Here is a 14424-nt window from a genome sequence, read left to right on the forward strand (position 1 = left end):
CTTGGACACGGGATCAAAAATTTCAATTACAGTGCAACGTTCTGAAGATTTTCGTACTCCTCACAGTTCGTCATGTCTTCCGTCACCATTTGGTTTTATAATTCTACCTATGAGGAGAATAGAATTGGTCTTTTTGTCTTGCACAAGGAAAATGAATGGATGGTCAGCATAGAAAAGTTTGGGTGACCTCAGCTCCTCCCGACCAAACAAATTCTCATCAAATGGATTGCCTCCAGTATTCAACTCAAATGCAGTCGCATGAAGGAAATTGGAGATGTGTAGGTCTTTCTTCCCCGTGATTCCTGAGAAGTCTGCCTTGGATTTGTCAACAGCCTCCACTAAGCCAAGCTGCTGCAGGTGTTTCTGTGAAAGAATTTCACAAAACTTAGGTAATTAGATACAGATATAGATTAGGTTAAGTTAGTCGATTAGTTTTCAAAATAGTTGTGTCTGTATCCATCAACACCCTATAGATGTGGTCCCAAACTCACTTACCTGCATCTCATGTTTGACATCCAGGTCAATTTTGGGCAAGGACACAGCAACAGCTACTTCTTCCATTTGCTCTGACCACTGGCGGAGATTTTCTCTGGTCAGCATGTTCTCCAGTCTTTCCAGTGGCTCAACATGGAAAGGCATAACGACGAGCAGGCTGGTTTGCTTCTGGCCCAGGGGCATCTCAACTATCTGTAACTGATTGGCCTCATCTTCAAAATATTTATAAAAACCTACAAGACAGAACAGGGATCACTATGGTGTGCTTTTTCTGGGAGTGGTATTAGCATAATGCATATTAAGTGCAGACAGTCTTGATTATCTATGGCCATTAATAGCTGGAATTAAGTCTCAAAGATGTCTCAAAGTACAAAGTGATTATCCATAGACAAAAAACTGACAATAAATACAACCTTAACACATAATCTCATCTTTTTGACAGGTAGTTTAATTGCTGCATCTAAAACATAATGCTGCAACATGCCAAAAAAAAAAACCTCAAATCGGCCATTGGCATGGACAGCTGAGGTAGTGCCAGAAATTCCTCACCTGTACGATGCATCATTGGCACAGACACAGTGCGAGTCCGGGACATCAAAAAGCCTCTTTTATCCACCATGCTGTGATGAAAGGCCTCACCCCAGTGAGCTGTAAAAAGAAACAAGTTGGTGCATGTTAGTGAACATTATCGGACACACTTGCTATAATGCAAATGAAAAACATTATGGTGAAAAGCACACATTATGAAAACGGCTCTGCATGAACTGAGGAATAACTGTCTGGGAACACTTCTCTGGTGAATCTTGTTTATTAAATTGCTGAAATGTCACTTACGTTTGAAGTACATAGTATTGACGAACATGGCTCCTTCAGCCGCAGGCAAATCTTTAGTAACCTCAGGCAGTTTGCCCCCGGTGTTTTCAGCTGCCCACTTGTTGATTTCTTCAAGGGCACTCCTCTTGTCCCTGAAGTTAATTTTGCTGTGGCCATGTCCGTAGTGCAGCTTGCTCTTCTCAACGAATTCCCGGGTCAAGCTGGCCCAAGCTGGCCCATAGAAACGGCTTCCAATCTTCCAAGTGGTGTTGCGTACAGCTTCGTTGCTCACGTCACCAAGCAGTTCAGAGAGAGACAAATGGAGTTTGTCATCGTGTAGCAGCACGTTCAGGAGAGACTTGACCTGACTGGCTGTGTTCTGCCTGGCACCCAGGGTCATGACACCAAGTGAAGATGCCAGCACCACAGGTGAGAAGAGAATGTTCTGTGATTTCAAAGATGAGTCCTTCACCATGGTGTGATACAGATTGAGGCCTAGGTTGATGGTGCTCTCTGACAGCATGGTGGAAGGATCTTTCTTGGACAGAGGTTCTGCAACAACTATGCCCAGAAGAACAGCTACTACTGCCACATGGAAGGCCATCGCTTCTTGCAATCTGCAATTTGTAACTGCAAACCAAGAAAAGATAAAAAAAAAAAAAAAACCTGGTAATTAGTAAACTGTGTAACAGTGATTACATAGGTAATTTAAAGTGTTTAACTCAAAGGTTCTTACCAATTTTTCTGTATTTTTTCTTGCAGTAGATTCATCTTTAATTCAACACTTTACTGCCCTACTGTGCATACAATGATTAATGTCCAGTTTAATATGAAATTGCCCTTTTGGGTGGCATACATACACCAGTAACTGATAGTACAAAAGATGTTTATTACGTATTAACCAAATTTCCCCCAAACTATTTTATTGCAACAGTGGGCTCATCAAGAAATAAACGCTGGCTCAAAACAAACACAGTTTTGAAACTTCTGTAGACAGTATTGAGTTGAAAATGTCTCCATATCTATTTCCATGTTATGAAATGCAAACTTTTCAATGCGATGAAAGGCTCTGTGACGTCCATTCTGAAAGAAACAATTTTACACGTAAAACACTGGTTTGAACAGAACGCATTTTATTATGCGCTTAAATGGTTTGTCATTTGCCTCTAAGATTACCGCTTTGTAAACCTGAGAGATTCTTACAGATAATTATAAGGTACACATCAGTTGAAAGTAGACAAACTGACGTGGCAGTTTTCTAAGTTGAGCTATGAATTCAAGAGAGAGAAGTTTAGATTTCCCACACTTCATGGAAGAAGAATTATGTCTTTATATGATAAATGGTTTTACGAATTTACACAACAGTCGTTTATGCAATACAAGTATTTCACGTGATTTAAATAACACATTTATTAATCTGCTAAAATAATCACATTATTAATCTGTTAAATTTATTCCATGTGCTCCTAGCGTGGAAGAAAAATGTTGCCTACTACATTTTATCGTACAAAACAGTTCATGCATGTTTCGCGCATATCACAATAAAAATAAGACAGTGTAATGGCTTACCTTAGTCTTACTAGTAAAGTTCGTGCAAGTCTTCTGTCTTCACAACTCTGCAACTGATGAAGGCGACCCCTTTATACAGTTGCCTCAGAAACTTCCAGAATCTCTCGGCACATCGCTGGTAGGCTACTGCCTTTGAAATGCGAGTGGAACCAAAGGAATCGCCTCCCAGGTATCATTTAACATCAGTAATATTCATAAGATGTATACTGAACATTCGGACGAAGAAGAATTGCAAGATATAACAGCTATTGCATCATTTTCACTCCCTGAAAAAAACATATCCAGTGAACTCCAGTAAGTAACGTAATAACGAAATAATGTAATATAAATATAAGTGTAAATGTAGGCAAATAAAAAGTAAGAACGGGGGAATTCATTTGGCACACTCTTGCGCGACACTGCCACGTATTCAAAATTACAGCAGTACCAGAAGAAACCAACATGTCCGAAGTGTCCTAACCCTAACTTAAAACCTTAGCAAAGACTACAGCCTACATCACGCTGAGTTCTTAACATCACCTTTCAGATTTATTAGAATTTAATTTAATTTCTGTTCGTTCGAGGTCAATGCTGGCAAAAGTCACAAAAGATGAGAAAACTGCATTAGGCTGGGTCAAAGATGATGACAAGCTGATGAATTCCATATCAAAGTCATCATTGGTAGGGGCTATTTAGTCTCCAAAGAAAGGTTCATTCCTGCATCAAAACGATTCCAAACCCTGACAGTTAGAAAAGGCAGCAAATTTACCGTGGTGGTTGAGCTTCATGAATAACTCCCAACGTTTTTGTACGCTTCCAGACTGATAAATCCTTTTCCATTTAAATCTGTCTTAAATTAGAAAATATATCCATTTAGGCCTGAGTATTTTTACATTGAACAAAAGGGGATAAACTGGATCTGCCAACATGGTATAACGTGTGTGACAGTGCCACATCGTGACCATATGGGACCTTACTTCTCTTCTATTTCTTTCAGAATTAACACTTACATCAGTGCTTTAGATTCTTCTCTATGCCCCCCCCCCCCCCCCCCCCCAAAAAAACAAAAAAAAAATCAGGGAAGAAATTAGCATAAATCTGATGTCTGTGCCTTTTCAATGTCTTTTCATTTCATCACAAGCTGTGTCCAAAAGTTTTCTGGGATATTTTAAGTAGAATCCTTCCTGATGTAAACATTTTCACAGCTTTCAAAACAAGTCCTCTAACTACAAGGAGAACATTAGTTTATATAGCTTTCTATGTACTGTCTGTTATGAATGTTTGCATAATACCCTCCAGGTATCCAGGTAGCTCTAGGCTGTTCAAATATGCAAACCTCACATTTCTTTTTCCATGTTATTTCTCCTCCATTTGAATCTTTTGGATGAGTAATGATACCAGGAGGTGTCAGTGATGTTCAAATTCAAAATCTGCCAAAAATGTTTCAGTGTTGAATGTGGAATAATAAGCATTTTGAGGCCACTATAGTTTTGCATAGGTTTTGGGTGGCTGTACAGACATGGGTAGAGGAGGGGTTGGTGTGGCATGAGAGGCTAGTCAGAGGCATCCAGTCCTTTCACTCTGTCAGCACATGATCGGTCAACACACGTTCCCAGATTTTCAGATTTTGTTGTTATTGTTTTAAGTTTTGCCTACATTTACCAAGTATGTTTATAGATATGAACCTATAACTGGCTTGTATTCATGTCAGTGGAGACAGACATGAGTAATTCAGTAATTCAGTTTTCTTCTTTTTATTCCAGTTGTGGTTCATCAGAAAAAGTCCAGAGAAATCATAGCGGTCAATATAAGGGTGACATCTACTGGGCACAACAAATACAACAGCAGTAGCCCATTAGTACACAGTGTCCCACTGGCGATCTTTTCATAATTTTGTCCAAATCTATTCGAACCTTTTCAGGTTTTCTTGTTCACAGGCAGTAATATCAACTAACAGATACATAGTTGACAAGACGTGAGAGAAAATTGTACCTTTCAGGTACCTTTCATACCTTTTCAGGTTTTCTTGTTCACAGGCAGTGAACAATAAGAACACAGCACATACAGATGTGAGACCACATTTGAAGAAAAATATAAATGTGTCACAACAATAAGCAGTGTCAACATACAAAGTACTATTACAATTTAATGTAGGAGTTTTTTTTTTTTTTTTTTGTAAAGCGCTCATTGGAAATCACCCTCAGTATTCAGCCTCAGGAAGATTCTTTTGTGTCAGAAACTTCTACAAAGCTGACTTTCTGTAAGCTCAAATCACTGTGAGCATAGTTTGCATGTGGTTGTATAATCACCAGTTTCTCTGTATGTGATAATACTCAGTTGAACTATTTCTGAATGGAAGAGGAAAACATATGCGAGTTTACATATTGAATAAATCTGTGAGTAGTACTGAACTGAGGGACAGTTGCCTTTAATAAAGAGCCAAATGTCCCATTGCCTTTGAAAATGGAATTTTCCCTATGAAGCTGATGACACAGGCATAGACATGTGGGAGTGTCCCTCTTGACAGTAAGATAGAACTTTATTGATCCCACAGCAAGTAAAAAAAATACAAAAGAAAAAGCAAAGAAATATATATATATATATATATATATATATATATATAAGAAGTCAGAATCAATAATATTGTAAATATATGTACATTAAAAGTAAAAAAATACAGTGCAGAAATGAGCACTGTGTGCAACCTATATATGATCAGCGAAGTAGAAAATTGACAGCTACACCATAGTATTGGTTTACTGAGTGATAGGGTTTATTGCCCAATGGTATTATTAAACAGTCTGACCGCAGTTGGGATGAATGACCTGCGGTAGCGTTCCTTCTTACACTGGGTGAAGCAGTGAGAGACTGAAGGAGCTGCTCAGGGCCACTACAGACTCGCACAGGGGGTGGGAGGTGTTGTCCATGATGGATGCCAGTTTGGATAGCATCCTCCTCTCACCCACCTCCTCCACAGAGTCCAGTGGAGAGTCCAGGACAGAGCTTGCAGTCCTGATCAGCTTGTCCAGTCTCTTCATGTCCCTGTCCGTACAGTCCCCTCCCCAACAGACCACAGCGTAAAAGATGGCTGAGGCCACCACCGTGTCATAGAAGGTCCTGAGGAGAACCCTGCACACTCCGAAGGACCTCAGCCTCCTCAGCAGGTGGAGGCGGCTTTGACCCTTCTTGTACAGGGCATGGGTGTTGTCTCTCCAGTCCAGTTTGTTATTAAGGTGAACACCCAGGTATTTGTAATTCTCCACCACCGCGATGTCCATACCCTGGATGTTCACAGGCGTGATGTGTGATGATGTCCTCTTCCTAAAGTCCACAGTCATCTTCTTTGTCTTGCTGGTGTTGATGTGGAGCTGGTTGAGCTCACACCAACTGACAAAGTCCTTGATGACCTCCCTGTATTCCAGTTCATTCCCCTCAGACACACATCCAACGATGGCTGTATCATCCGAGAACTTCTGGATGTAGCAGTTGCTGGTGTTGTGGCAGAAGTCTGAAGTGTAGAGTGTGAAGAGGAAGGGAGAAAGCACTGTACCCTGTGGGACACCTGTGCTACAGGCCACCACATCAGACACACAGTCGCGGAGTCTCACATACTGTGGTCTGTTGGTGAGGTAGTCAATGGTCCATGCAGTCAGGTGGCGATCAACTCCTGCTCCCTCCAGCTTTGCCCTCAGTAGTGCAGGCTGAATGGTGTTGAAAGCACTGGAGAAGTCAAAGAACATGACTCTCACAGTGCTCCCAGTGTTCTTCAGGTGAAGCAGTGATCTGTGGAGGAGGTAGATAACTGCATCCTCTACCCCGATACCAGGCTGGTAGGCAAACTGTAGGGGGTCCAGCGCCGAGCTCACCAGGGGTCACAGGTGATGCAGGATGATCCTCTCCAACGTCTTCATCAGGTGGGAGGTCAGGGCAACAGGCCTGAAGTGGTTCAGCTCCTTAGGGCGTGCCACCTTAGGCACTGGAATCACACAGGAGGTCTTTCACAGGGCCGGGACTTTCTCCAGACTAAGGCTCAAGTTGAACATGTACCTGACCACACCACAGAGCTGGTCCGCACAGTCTTTGAGCAGTCTGGGGCTGATTCCGTCCCGGCCTTTCTTGCCTTGATCTTTGCCAGTTCCCTTCTCACCTGGTCAGCTGTTAGGGAGAGGGGTGAGGAGGGGGGAGGGTGGAGGGGGGTGGTGGAGGATGGCCCGGGGCAGTGTGAAGAGGGGGCAGGGTAGTGGGTTGAGGCAGTGGGGGCAGAATCAAATCTGTTGAAAAACAGATTCAGTTCATTTGCCCAGTCCTTTACTCCGATGGGTTGGTCTCCCCCCTCTCCTTTTCCATGCCCAGATATGTTTTTCAGTCCTCTCCAAACGTCCCTGATGTTGTTCTGTTCCAGCTGGGCAACAGGTAATAATTATCTTCATTGATCACTATATGTTGTTATTGGAACAGTCAAGATTTCTGATGGTTGCAAAAATATGCCCATTTTAATTATTTTGGCTAAGAGGACTCTATGAAACTCCTTACATTTTCAATTTACACCACAAAAAAATGGTATGAGTCCCTCCCCAGGGCACCCAACAAAAGATCAATGCACAGCTGTTCCATGTGTACTGTTTCCTAATGCATACCACATTTGTGGCTGCAGCCTGTGGACTGGTCTTAAATCGTGGGCAGTGAGTGGGCTGGCTGCTGCTTTGGAAATGGTATGCCCTCCCCTTCTTCTGCTGATCTCTATGTGCTGCGATGCTCCAGGAGCCTCCTACCTTAGTTCCTTCTGGAACTATGGTGATGGTTTCTATGGTGATAGCTCCCTTTTTACAGTCTCCACGCGGAAGGGATCTGTGATTTCAGTCTTGATGATAGTCTCCATGGTGATGGTCTCTCTGTCCCATCTCTGCTCCTACACTTTATTCCTGTCATTCTTGTGTCTGCTGTGGGGTCTGTTCGGGCTATTCATGTACTTCCTACAGGGCTGGTGTTGTGTGTGTCCAGGGACCCAGTCTATCCTCTCTGCTAGGGGAAGGATTGAAGGTTTACAGGGGACATAGGGCTTGGCATGGTCACAGGCTGCACTGAAGTTAGGGTGTGAAGTGGCCTGGAATTCTGCCAAGAAGCACAACATATGTCACAGATCAAAGGACACTTAGCACTTCCTGAACAAATCTGAAAAGATATGCTTTCATATTCAATTAAATTCGTAAAAATAATGTTTAAAATTTCATTTAAAACCAATGAATTAAAGGAAAAATATGTCTCCCCGCTCCCACAAGCTCCACACTAGTGTTCACTCTGTGAAATCTTGTATCTTATGTAGTTAGTTGACATTTATCAGAAGACTGAAAAAGAAACAGTATTGCATATTTTAGCTGTCTTTAAGAGCAGCAGGGAAGCTTGTTGTTTAACTAGTAGAAACCACATAGTTTAATAGCTTGCGAAAATAGCCTTTCAAGGCTCTGACTCACCCAAATTCATTCCAAATGAGAACATTTTCTGTCAGCAGAAAAAGAATTGGGGAAAAAAACTTTGTGCTTATAATCCTTTGTACGGATAGAGGGCAGTATCTCACCATGGTGGAAATATTATAGTTAAGGCTATTCTGACCATGTGCACATACAATTGGCAACTGTAACCCTGTAACAACTCTTGTGCCACCGAGTTCAAGGAAAACCAATCTCTTCTGCTTATCTCTGTGCCTCACAGATAATAAGCCCCAGAGAGGGCTTAAAGTATAATTTAACCACAATTTTATGAATAAAAAAGCTGATTCAAAACTCTTTCAGTTTTGTGACCAAATCTATGGTAAGTTTAAATAGAATTTCATAATGTATTTTGCATTTTGTTTACACTACCTTGTTATGCCTATGGGGACTGAAGACATAGAGCAGCACCACTTAAGGGATCACTGTCCATTACAGCAGCTATTATGCAAAATAACCTCCCAATAAAAATAGAAATAGATTCTTTGATCAAGGACAACCATCTCAACATGGTTTGATGGCTAATATTGAGATTATAAAACTTGTTGCAGGAGTGAGACCTTACCTCTTACAAACTGTAACTAGAATATGTAATGCACTTCTCAGGAACTACTCAGAAGCTCATATATATGTACATACACAAACAATATGGCAAAAAGTATGTGGACACCCCTCCTAATTATTGAGTTCAGGTGTTTCAGCCACACTGATTGTTAACAGGTGTATAAAATCAAGCACATAGCCATGCAATCTCCATAGACAAACCTCGGAAGTAGAATGGGTCGTACTGGTGAGCTCAGTGACTTTAAACGTGGCACTGTCATAGAATGCCATCTTTACCACAAGTTAGTTCACAAAATTTCTGCCCTGCTAGATCTGCCCGGGTCAACTGTGAGTGTTATTATTGTCAAGTGGAAGCATCTAGGAGCAACAACAGCTCAGCCACGAAGCGGTAGACCACGCAAACTTACAGAGTGGGGCCACCGAGTGCTGAAGTGCATAGCATGTAAAAACTGCCTATCCTCTGTTGAATCACTCACTACAGAGTTCCAAACGGTCTCTGGCTGCAACATCAGCACAAGAACTGTGCATCGGGAGCTTCATGAAATGGGTTTCCATGGCCAAGCAGCTGCACACAAGCCCAACATCACTATATGCGCAATGCCAAGCGACGGCTGGAGTGGTGCAAAGCACGCCGCCACTGGACTCTGGAGCAGTGGACATGACTTCTCCGGAGTGATGAATCACGCTTCGCTATCTGGCAGTCTGTTGCCAATCTGGGTTTGGCAGATGCCAGGAGAGCGCTACCTACTGGAATGCACAGTGCCTACTATAAAGTTTGGTGGAGGAGGGATAATGGTCTGGGGCTGTTTTTCAGGGTTTGGGCTAGGCCTTAGTTCCAGTGAAGGGTAACATTAATGCTACAGCATACAAAGACATTTTAGACAATTGTGGCAACAGTGTGGGGAAGGCCCTTTCCTGTTCCAGCATGACTGTGCCCCTGTGCACAAAGCAACGTCCAAAAAGACATGGTTTGATGAGTTTGGTGTGGAGGAACTCCAGTGGCCTGCACAGGGCCCTGACCTCAACCCGACTGAACACCTTTGGGATGAATTATAACGCTGATTGCAAGCCAGGCCTTTTCGTCCAACATCGGTGCCTGACCTCACAAATGCTCTTTTGGCTGAATAGACACAAATTCCTGGAGACACACTCCAAAATCTTGTGGAATGCCTTCCCAGAAGAATGGAGGCTGTTATAGCTGCAAGGGGGGTGGGGGGGGGGCAACTCCATATTATCAAGTCGAAAACAAAGTACTCTTTGGACCTGTAAGGGAAAAGGCATATTTCCAATCTTCCTCAAAAAAGGTGTGTTTATTCTAATAAATAATAATAGCAGTGACAGAGTAACTGTTGTGTTGCAGTAAAAGAATTGAATGAATGAAACGCACTCTGGATTCAGCAGAGTGTTCTGAATGTGCTATTAGTAGATTTCCCACATTTTATATGGTTACTCTATAAACATTACAGCAAGTGGCGTGATGGTATGTCTGACAGGTTGGGTTGCCATGGTGGAAAGGCCACGCAAGTTTCTCACTCTCAATGTTCTCCTTTACAGTCTTGAAGTTGTGATTAGGACCAGTATCTTCATGGCACCAGGGCAGACCCCTTTTTTTCAGGATGGGTCTTAATTGATGATTCTGATTGATCCATCAATCGATCAAGGTGGAGACATTGAACTGCTAGGCTTTGAAATTATAATACAGCTTTCCCACAATGGTGGATATCTTTCATACCCAATGCACAAAATTGAAGAAAGGAGGATGAAGTGTTTAAAAGAAAAGGAATTCCATACTGGAAAAAATCTATTTATTTATTTATTTATTATTATTACTTCATTAAAACAAGACTCATTTGAGTTGACGGTAATGGTTTAAAGGCTTTAATTTTGGGTGAACTCTGCTGTATTTATAAGATAGCAAACAAGAAAATATTACAGGCAAAAGCACTGAGGCATTACCATCAACTAGTGAATCATACTGCTTTCATTAGGATGTAACAGGTGATCAGGGAAACTGCATTTGCATGGCAAATTATCTTAAAGAGTAATATCAGTGATGAATAGATCAACTAGCAATATATCATGAATATTTAACCAAAATAATACATTTTAAAACATATTAAATCCACTTGTGTGCTGGGAGATAAAGACTGAAGGAGCTGAGACAGAGAATCTGCAAAGGAGTGTTGGTCTTGGGCTACTGCAAAGAGTCAGTTGATAGTCCACTCTAATTGCCTTGGAGATGACTGTTGTAATCTTCAGAAAAGGTCTAAAATCTATATGTTTAAACCTGGCAAACCCATGGTTCTAAATTTAAATATCCAAAGTGTTTCCTTGTATTTCTAAAGTCACATCACTTTACTTATTAATCACCTTTGTTGCCTCAGCTTTTGAACTTCCCTTATTACTATGATGTGCATTTTCATAATTATCTTTGATTTGATAATCCAGATGACCTGTTTGCATTACATTATTATATATAGAAACTCTTCGCTTTCCTTTTTTGTCTCCTCTGTGAAACACATTAGAGAAATCAAATAATAAAGAATGGTAAAAATATGGAAGAATTATGAAAAAAAACTATTTTCTGTATATATGTTCAGACCAACAAGAAATATCTATAAAAGCATACAAAACAGATATACACTGACTTTCATGTATACCTACAATGGACATGATGCAGGTACAATGCAGTTTAAGGCAGACTCATCTCCAAGCAAGCATAAAAAGGTGAACTGCTGACAGGAAGGGGAGGAGAGAATAATCATGGTGGCGAGTAACCAAAGGCATTTTGGGTTTATTGATGTGGTTTTGGTGCATGGAAATTGTGTAAGTGAGCCCAGTAGACACTGTTATTTGGGCACGCTATGACCCATATCACTACATCGTCTTGTTTTGAAGAGCTGGTTTCCTGCTGGGACTCACTGCCTGAATTTTTGAAGTCACAAGTCCCCACCTGTTCCCTGAAGCCAGCAAGTTGGGCTGGTGCCTTTGTGCCATTGTTGAAATAAGCCAGTAAGTTCACCTTTGCTGCCTTAGATTGGGAGGTCTGCCTTGTGCCAGATTTTGTTTTAGCTATGCCACAATTTACGATTGCTTGAGGAATGAGAATCAGCTGTCAATAAGGTTAGTGGAGAGAAGCGACTTCTTTGATGTTCACACAGATTCTGGACCTTGTATGTAAAGATTCCTTTTAAAATTCCAGTTTTTGCTGATTGCAGACCAATAGCCTTAGGCCCCCAGCCCATGGCCAGCTTTGATTTGAGGTGATCTGCAAAAATAGCACACAATAAGGAGTTGATAAATAGTAAATATGCTAAAGTAACAAATTCAACCAAATCACACATTTTGCACCAATTTCTGTGGAAATTCTACACTTTGTAGAAAAGTGATATACTGTAATACTTCTTTTGAGTTATTACTCAAATCTGAGGACAGATCACACTACAGTTGGATTGAATAGAGCTCTTAGGTAGGCTTGTCTTTTGAGATGCTCTTGAAAGGGGTTCATAAGAAAACATATTCAGCAGGTCCTGTTTCCTCAGTCCTTTGCCATAAAACATTACACACCAGTTTCTGTACACTGGAGTTTAGAGTTAAGGAGCTTATTTGAGTGGAAGTTCCCAGGGACAACATTGCTCCCTGATGGGTCAGTCAGAGGACCCAACAAAATAATTTTGCCAGGATATTTTATTTTTAAACTATGTGCCCCAAATCTGTCAAGAGGAGTTGGATCCAGGTCCGCTCCCAGTTTCCTTCCTCTGATTACACCCATTTTATCCCCTTCTGCTGTTTTAGGACAGGAAGCTGACAGAAGAGGATTCTGAATTTGTTATGAAACAATGATAGAACAGATCCAGGAACTGTACCTATGCTTTTTCCCCTGACTAGTAAGGCCCTATTTGAGCTTTGCGTGCCTACTTTCATCAATGTGTTCAATCGTCAGATGTCTGAGTCATGAGCTTTTTCAGCAATGAGTGGTAAAGTGGATAGAAATCAAAATAAATTGTGAAAACTATACCTCTGTGATTCGAGATAACCAGTTTGTGGAATTGTTTTTTCTAGAGATGAGAATTTAAATTGCAGGGTAGTTAGATTACTTGAAAGGGTAGTTGATTATGAAACACTGTTAATACCTTTGCAGTGATATTTGATCAACAGTACCAGACAAAACTACTTGTTGGTGACTATCTCGAGCAAAGTATGACATACAGACACAGAAGACTCCCTTGCTTTCCCTGACACTCCTGTGACCACATGCAATACGGACACAAACCCCAAAAACAGGTATGAATTCATGCCAAAGTTGGCTTGTGTTGATGGTACACACCGTGCGGAATGTCATCTTGTTCCTCTGTAGAGTGTGCTCCTTGGTGATGCACCTGTTTGTGTTGATGGTAACTGTCTCATTCTTGCATCTCACCATTGCACTGGTATTGGATAGGATGACGATGGCATAGGGGTTTATAGCTCGCTGGATCCGAGACACCTACAGATCATTAGGTAAAAAGAAAAAAGTTAGAACAGATGATGTAGATTGACTGGGCTGACCTTTTGTTAAATCTTACAACTGAATGTTACTCCGCAAACCAGAGATAAGGGATAAATAATTTACCACTGTAAATATATGAAGTGATGATCATCTGTGATCACATAAGACTTTACTAATTAGAGCAGCTCCTGCTACACTGACACTGCTTCATAACTGAAGAACACGGAGACAGCCCTCTTCAGTTGAACAGGCAGTGAACATCAAACCACCAATAGTGTGAAATTGCTCACAGAAGATTTTGTAACCTATGGAGCTTGCTAATATAAAAATTTAAAGGCAAATAGGATTATTTTATGATTATTACATTTTATTATACATTGTTATATTTTATCTTCTACAGAACACTTCCAAGGGGGATATCAGTTGCTGTAAATGAGAATGTGCACACAGCAAACTCACACTGTCACACACATGCACATACATCACGTACAATTAAACAACAATGTACTGCACGCTAACGAAAACTATCCTGCCAATCAGAACTAGAATGTCCAGGGGCTGTACTTGCCCAGTCGGGAGCATATTTCCAGAAAATCACATTGTCTTCTTGCTGTGCTGCCACAATCCTCAGCATCAACACTGGGACCCAGAGCCGGAGTGCAATCTTAATCCGCTGCCGTGGTATTCTCATGAGCGACAGCGCAAGGAAGAAAACAAGAAGAAGCTGCGTGTGTGTGTGTGTGTGTGTGTGTGTGTGTGTGTGTGTGTGTGTGTGTGTGCGCGCGCATATTTATGAGAAAGACAGAGAGGTGAGAAAGGGAAGTAGGAAGATGTTTTTAGAGTGCCAGAAAGAGAATTCATGGAGGATAGATGGACAGCATTGATTTTAGCAAGTGTTGTAGAGGATGTAGTGCTCTTAAAATACGTATACATTATTGAAAGAGGAAAGTAAGTGTGTGGGGAACAGGTCAATTACCAGGCATATAATTTCAAGAGACCCACAGCGGCTGTGCAGAGGTATTTTTAGCT

The 14424-nt window shown here is 41.4% G+C and overlaps 1 protein-coding gene across 1 annotated transcript; it reads right to left on the bottom strand.

The window, feature by feature from the left end:
* Window positions 1–60: 60 nt before the first annotated feature.
* On the bottom strand, window positions 61–2906 carry LOC118775174 (serpin H1-like). The gene is made up of 5 exons (XM_036524928.1): window positions 2878–2906; window positions 1330–1938; window positions 1045–1143; window positions 496–728; window positions 61–363 (listed from the first exon to the last, which is right to left on the bottom strand). Exons 2-5 carry the CDS (start codon window positions 1910–1912, stop codon window positions 61–63), a joined length of 1218 nt encoding a protein of 405 aa, XP_036380821.1. The 5' UTR covers window positions 1913–1938; window positions 2878–2906.
* Window positions 2907–14424: the final 11518 nt, after the last annotated feature.

This window comes from Megalops cyprinoides, chromosome 3, assembly GCF_013368585.1.
Source record: "Megalops cyprinoides isolate fMegCyp1 chromosome 3, fMegCyp1.pri, whole genome shotgun sequence".
Taxonomy (NCBI): domain Eukaryota; kingdom Metazoa; phylum Chordata; class Actinopteri; order Elopiformes; family Megalopidae; genus Megalops; species Megalops cyprinoides.

Coding starts and splice junctions, on each gene's coding strand:
- LOC118775174 (XM_036524928.1), bottom strand. CDS start 1,912: ATGGCCTTCCATGTGGCAGTAGTAGCTGTTCTTCTGGGCATAGTTGTT. Junction 729..1,044: donor GCCAATGATGCATCGTACAG/GTGAGGAATTTC, acceptor TCTGTCTTGTAG/GTTTTTATAAATATTTTGAA. Junction 364..495: donor ATGTCAAACATGAGATGCAG/GTAAGTGAGTTT, acceptor ATTCTTTCACAG/AAACACCTGCAGCAGCTTGG.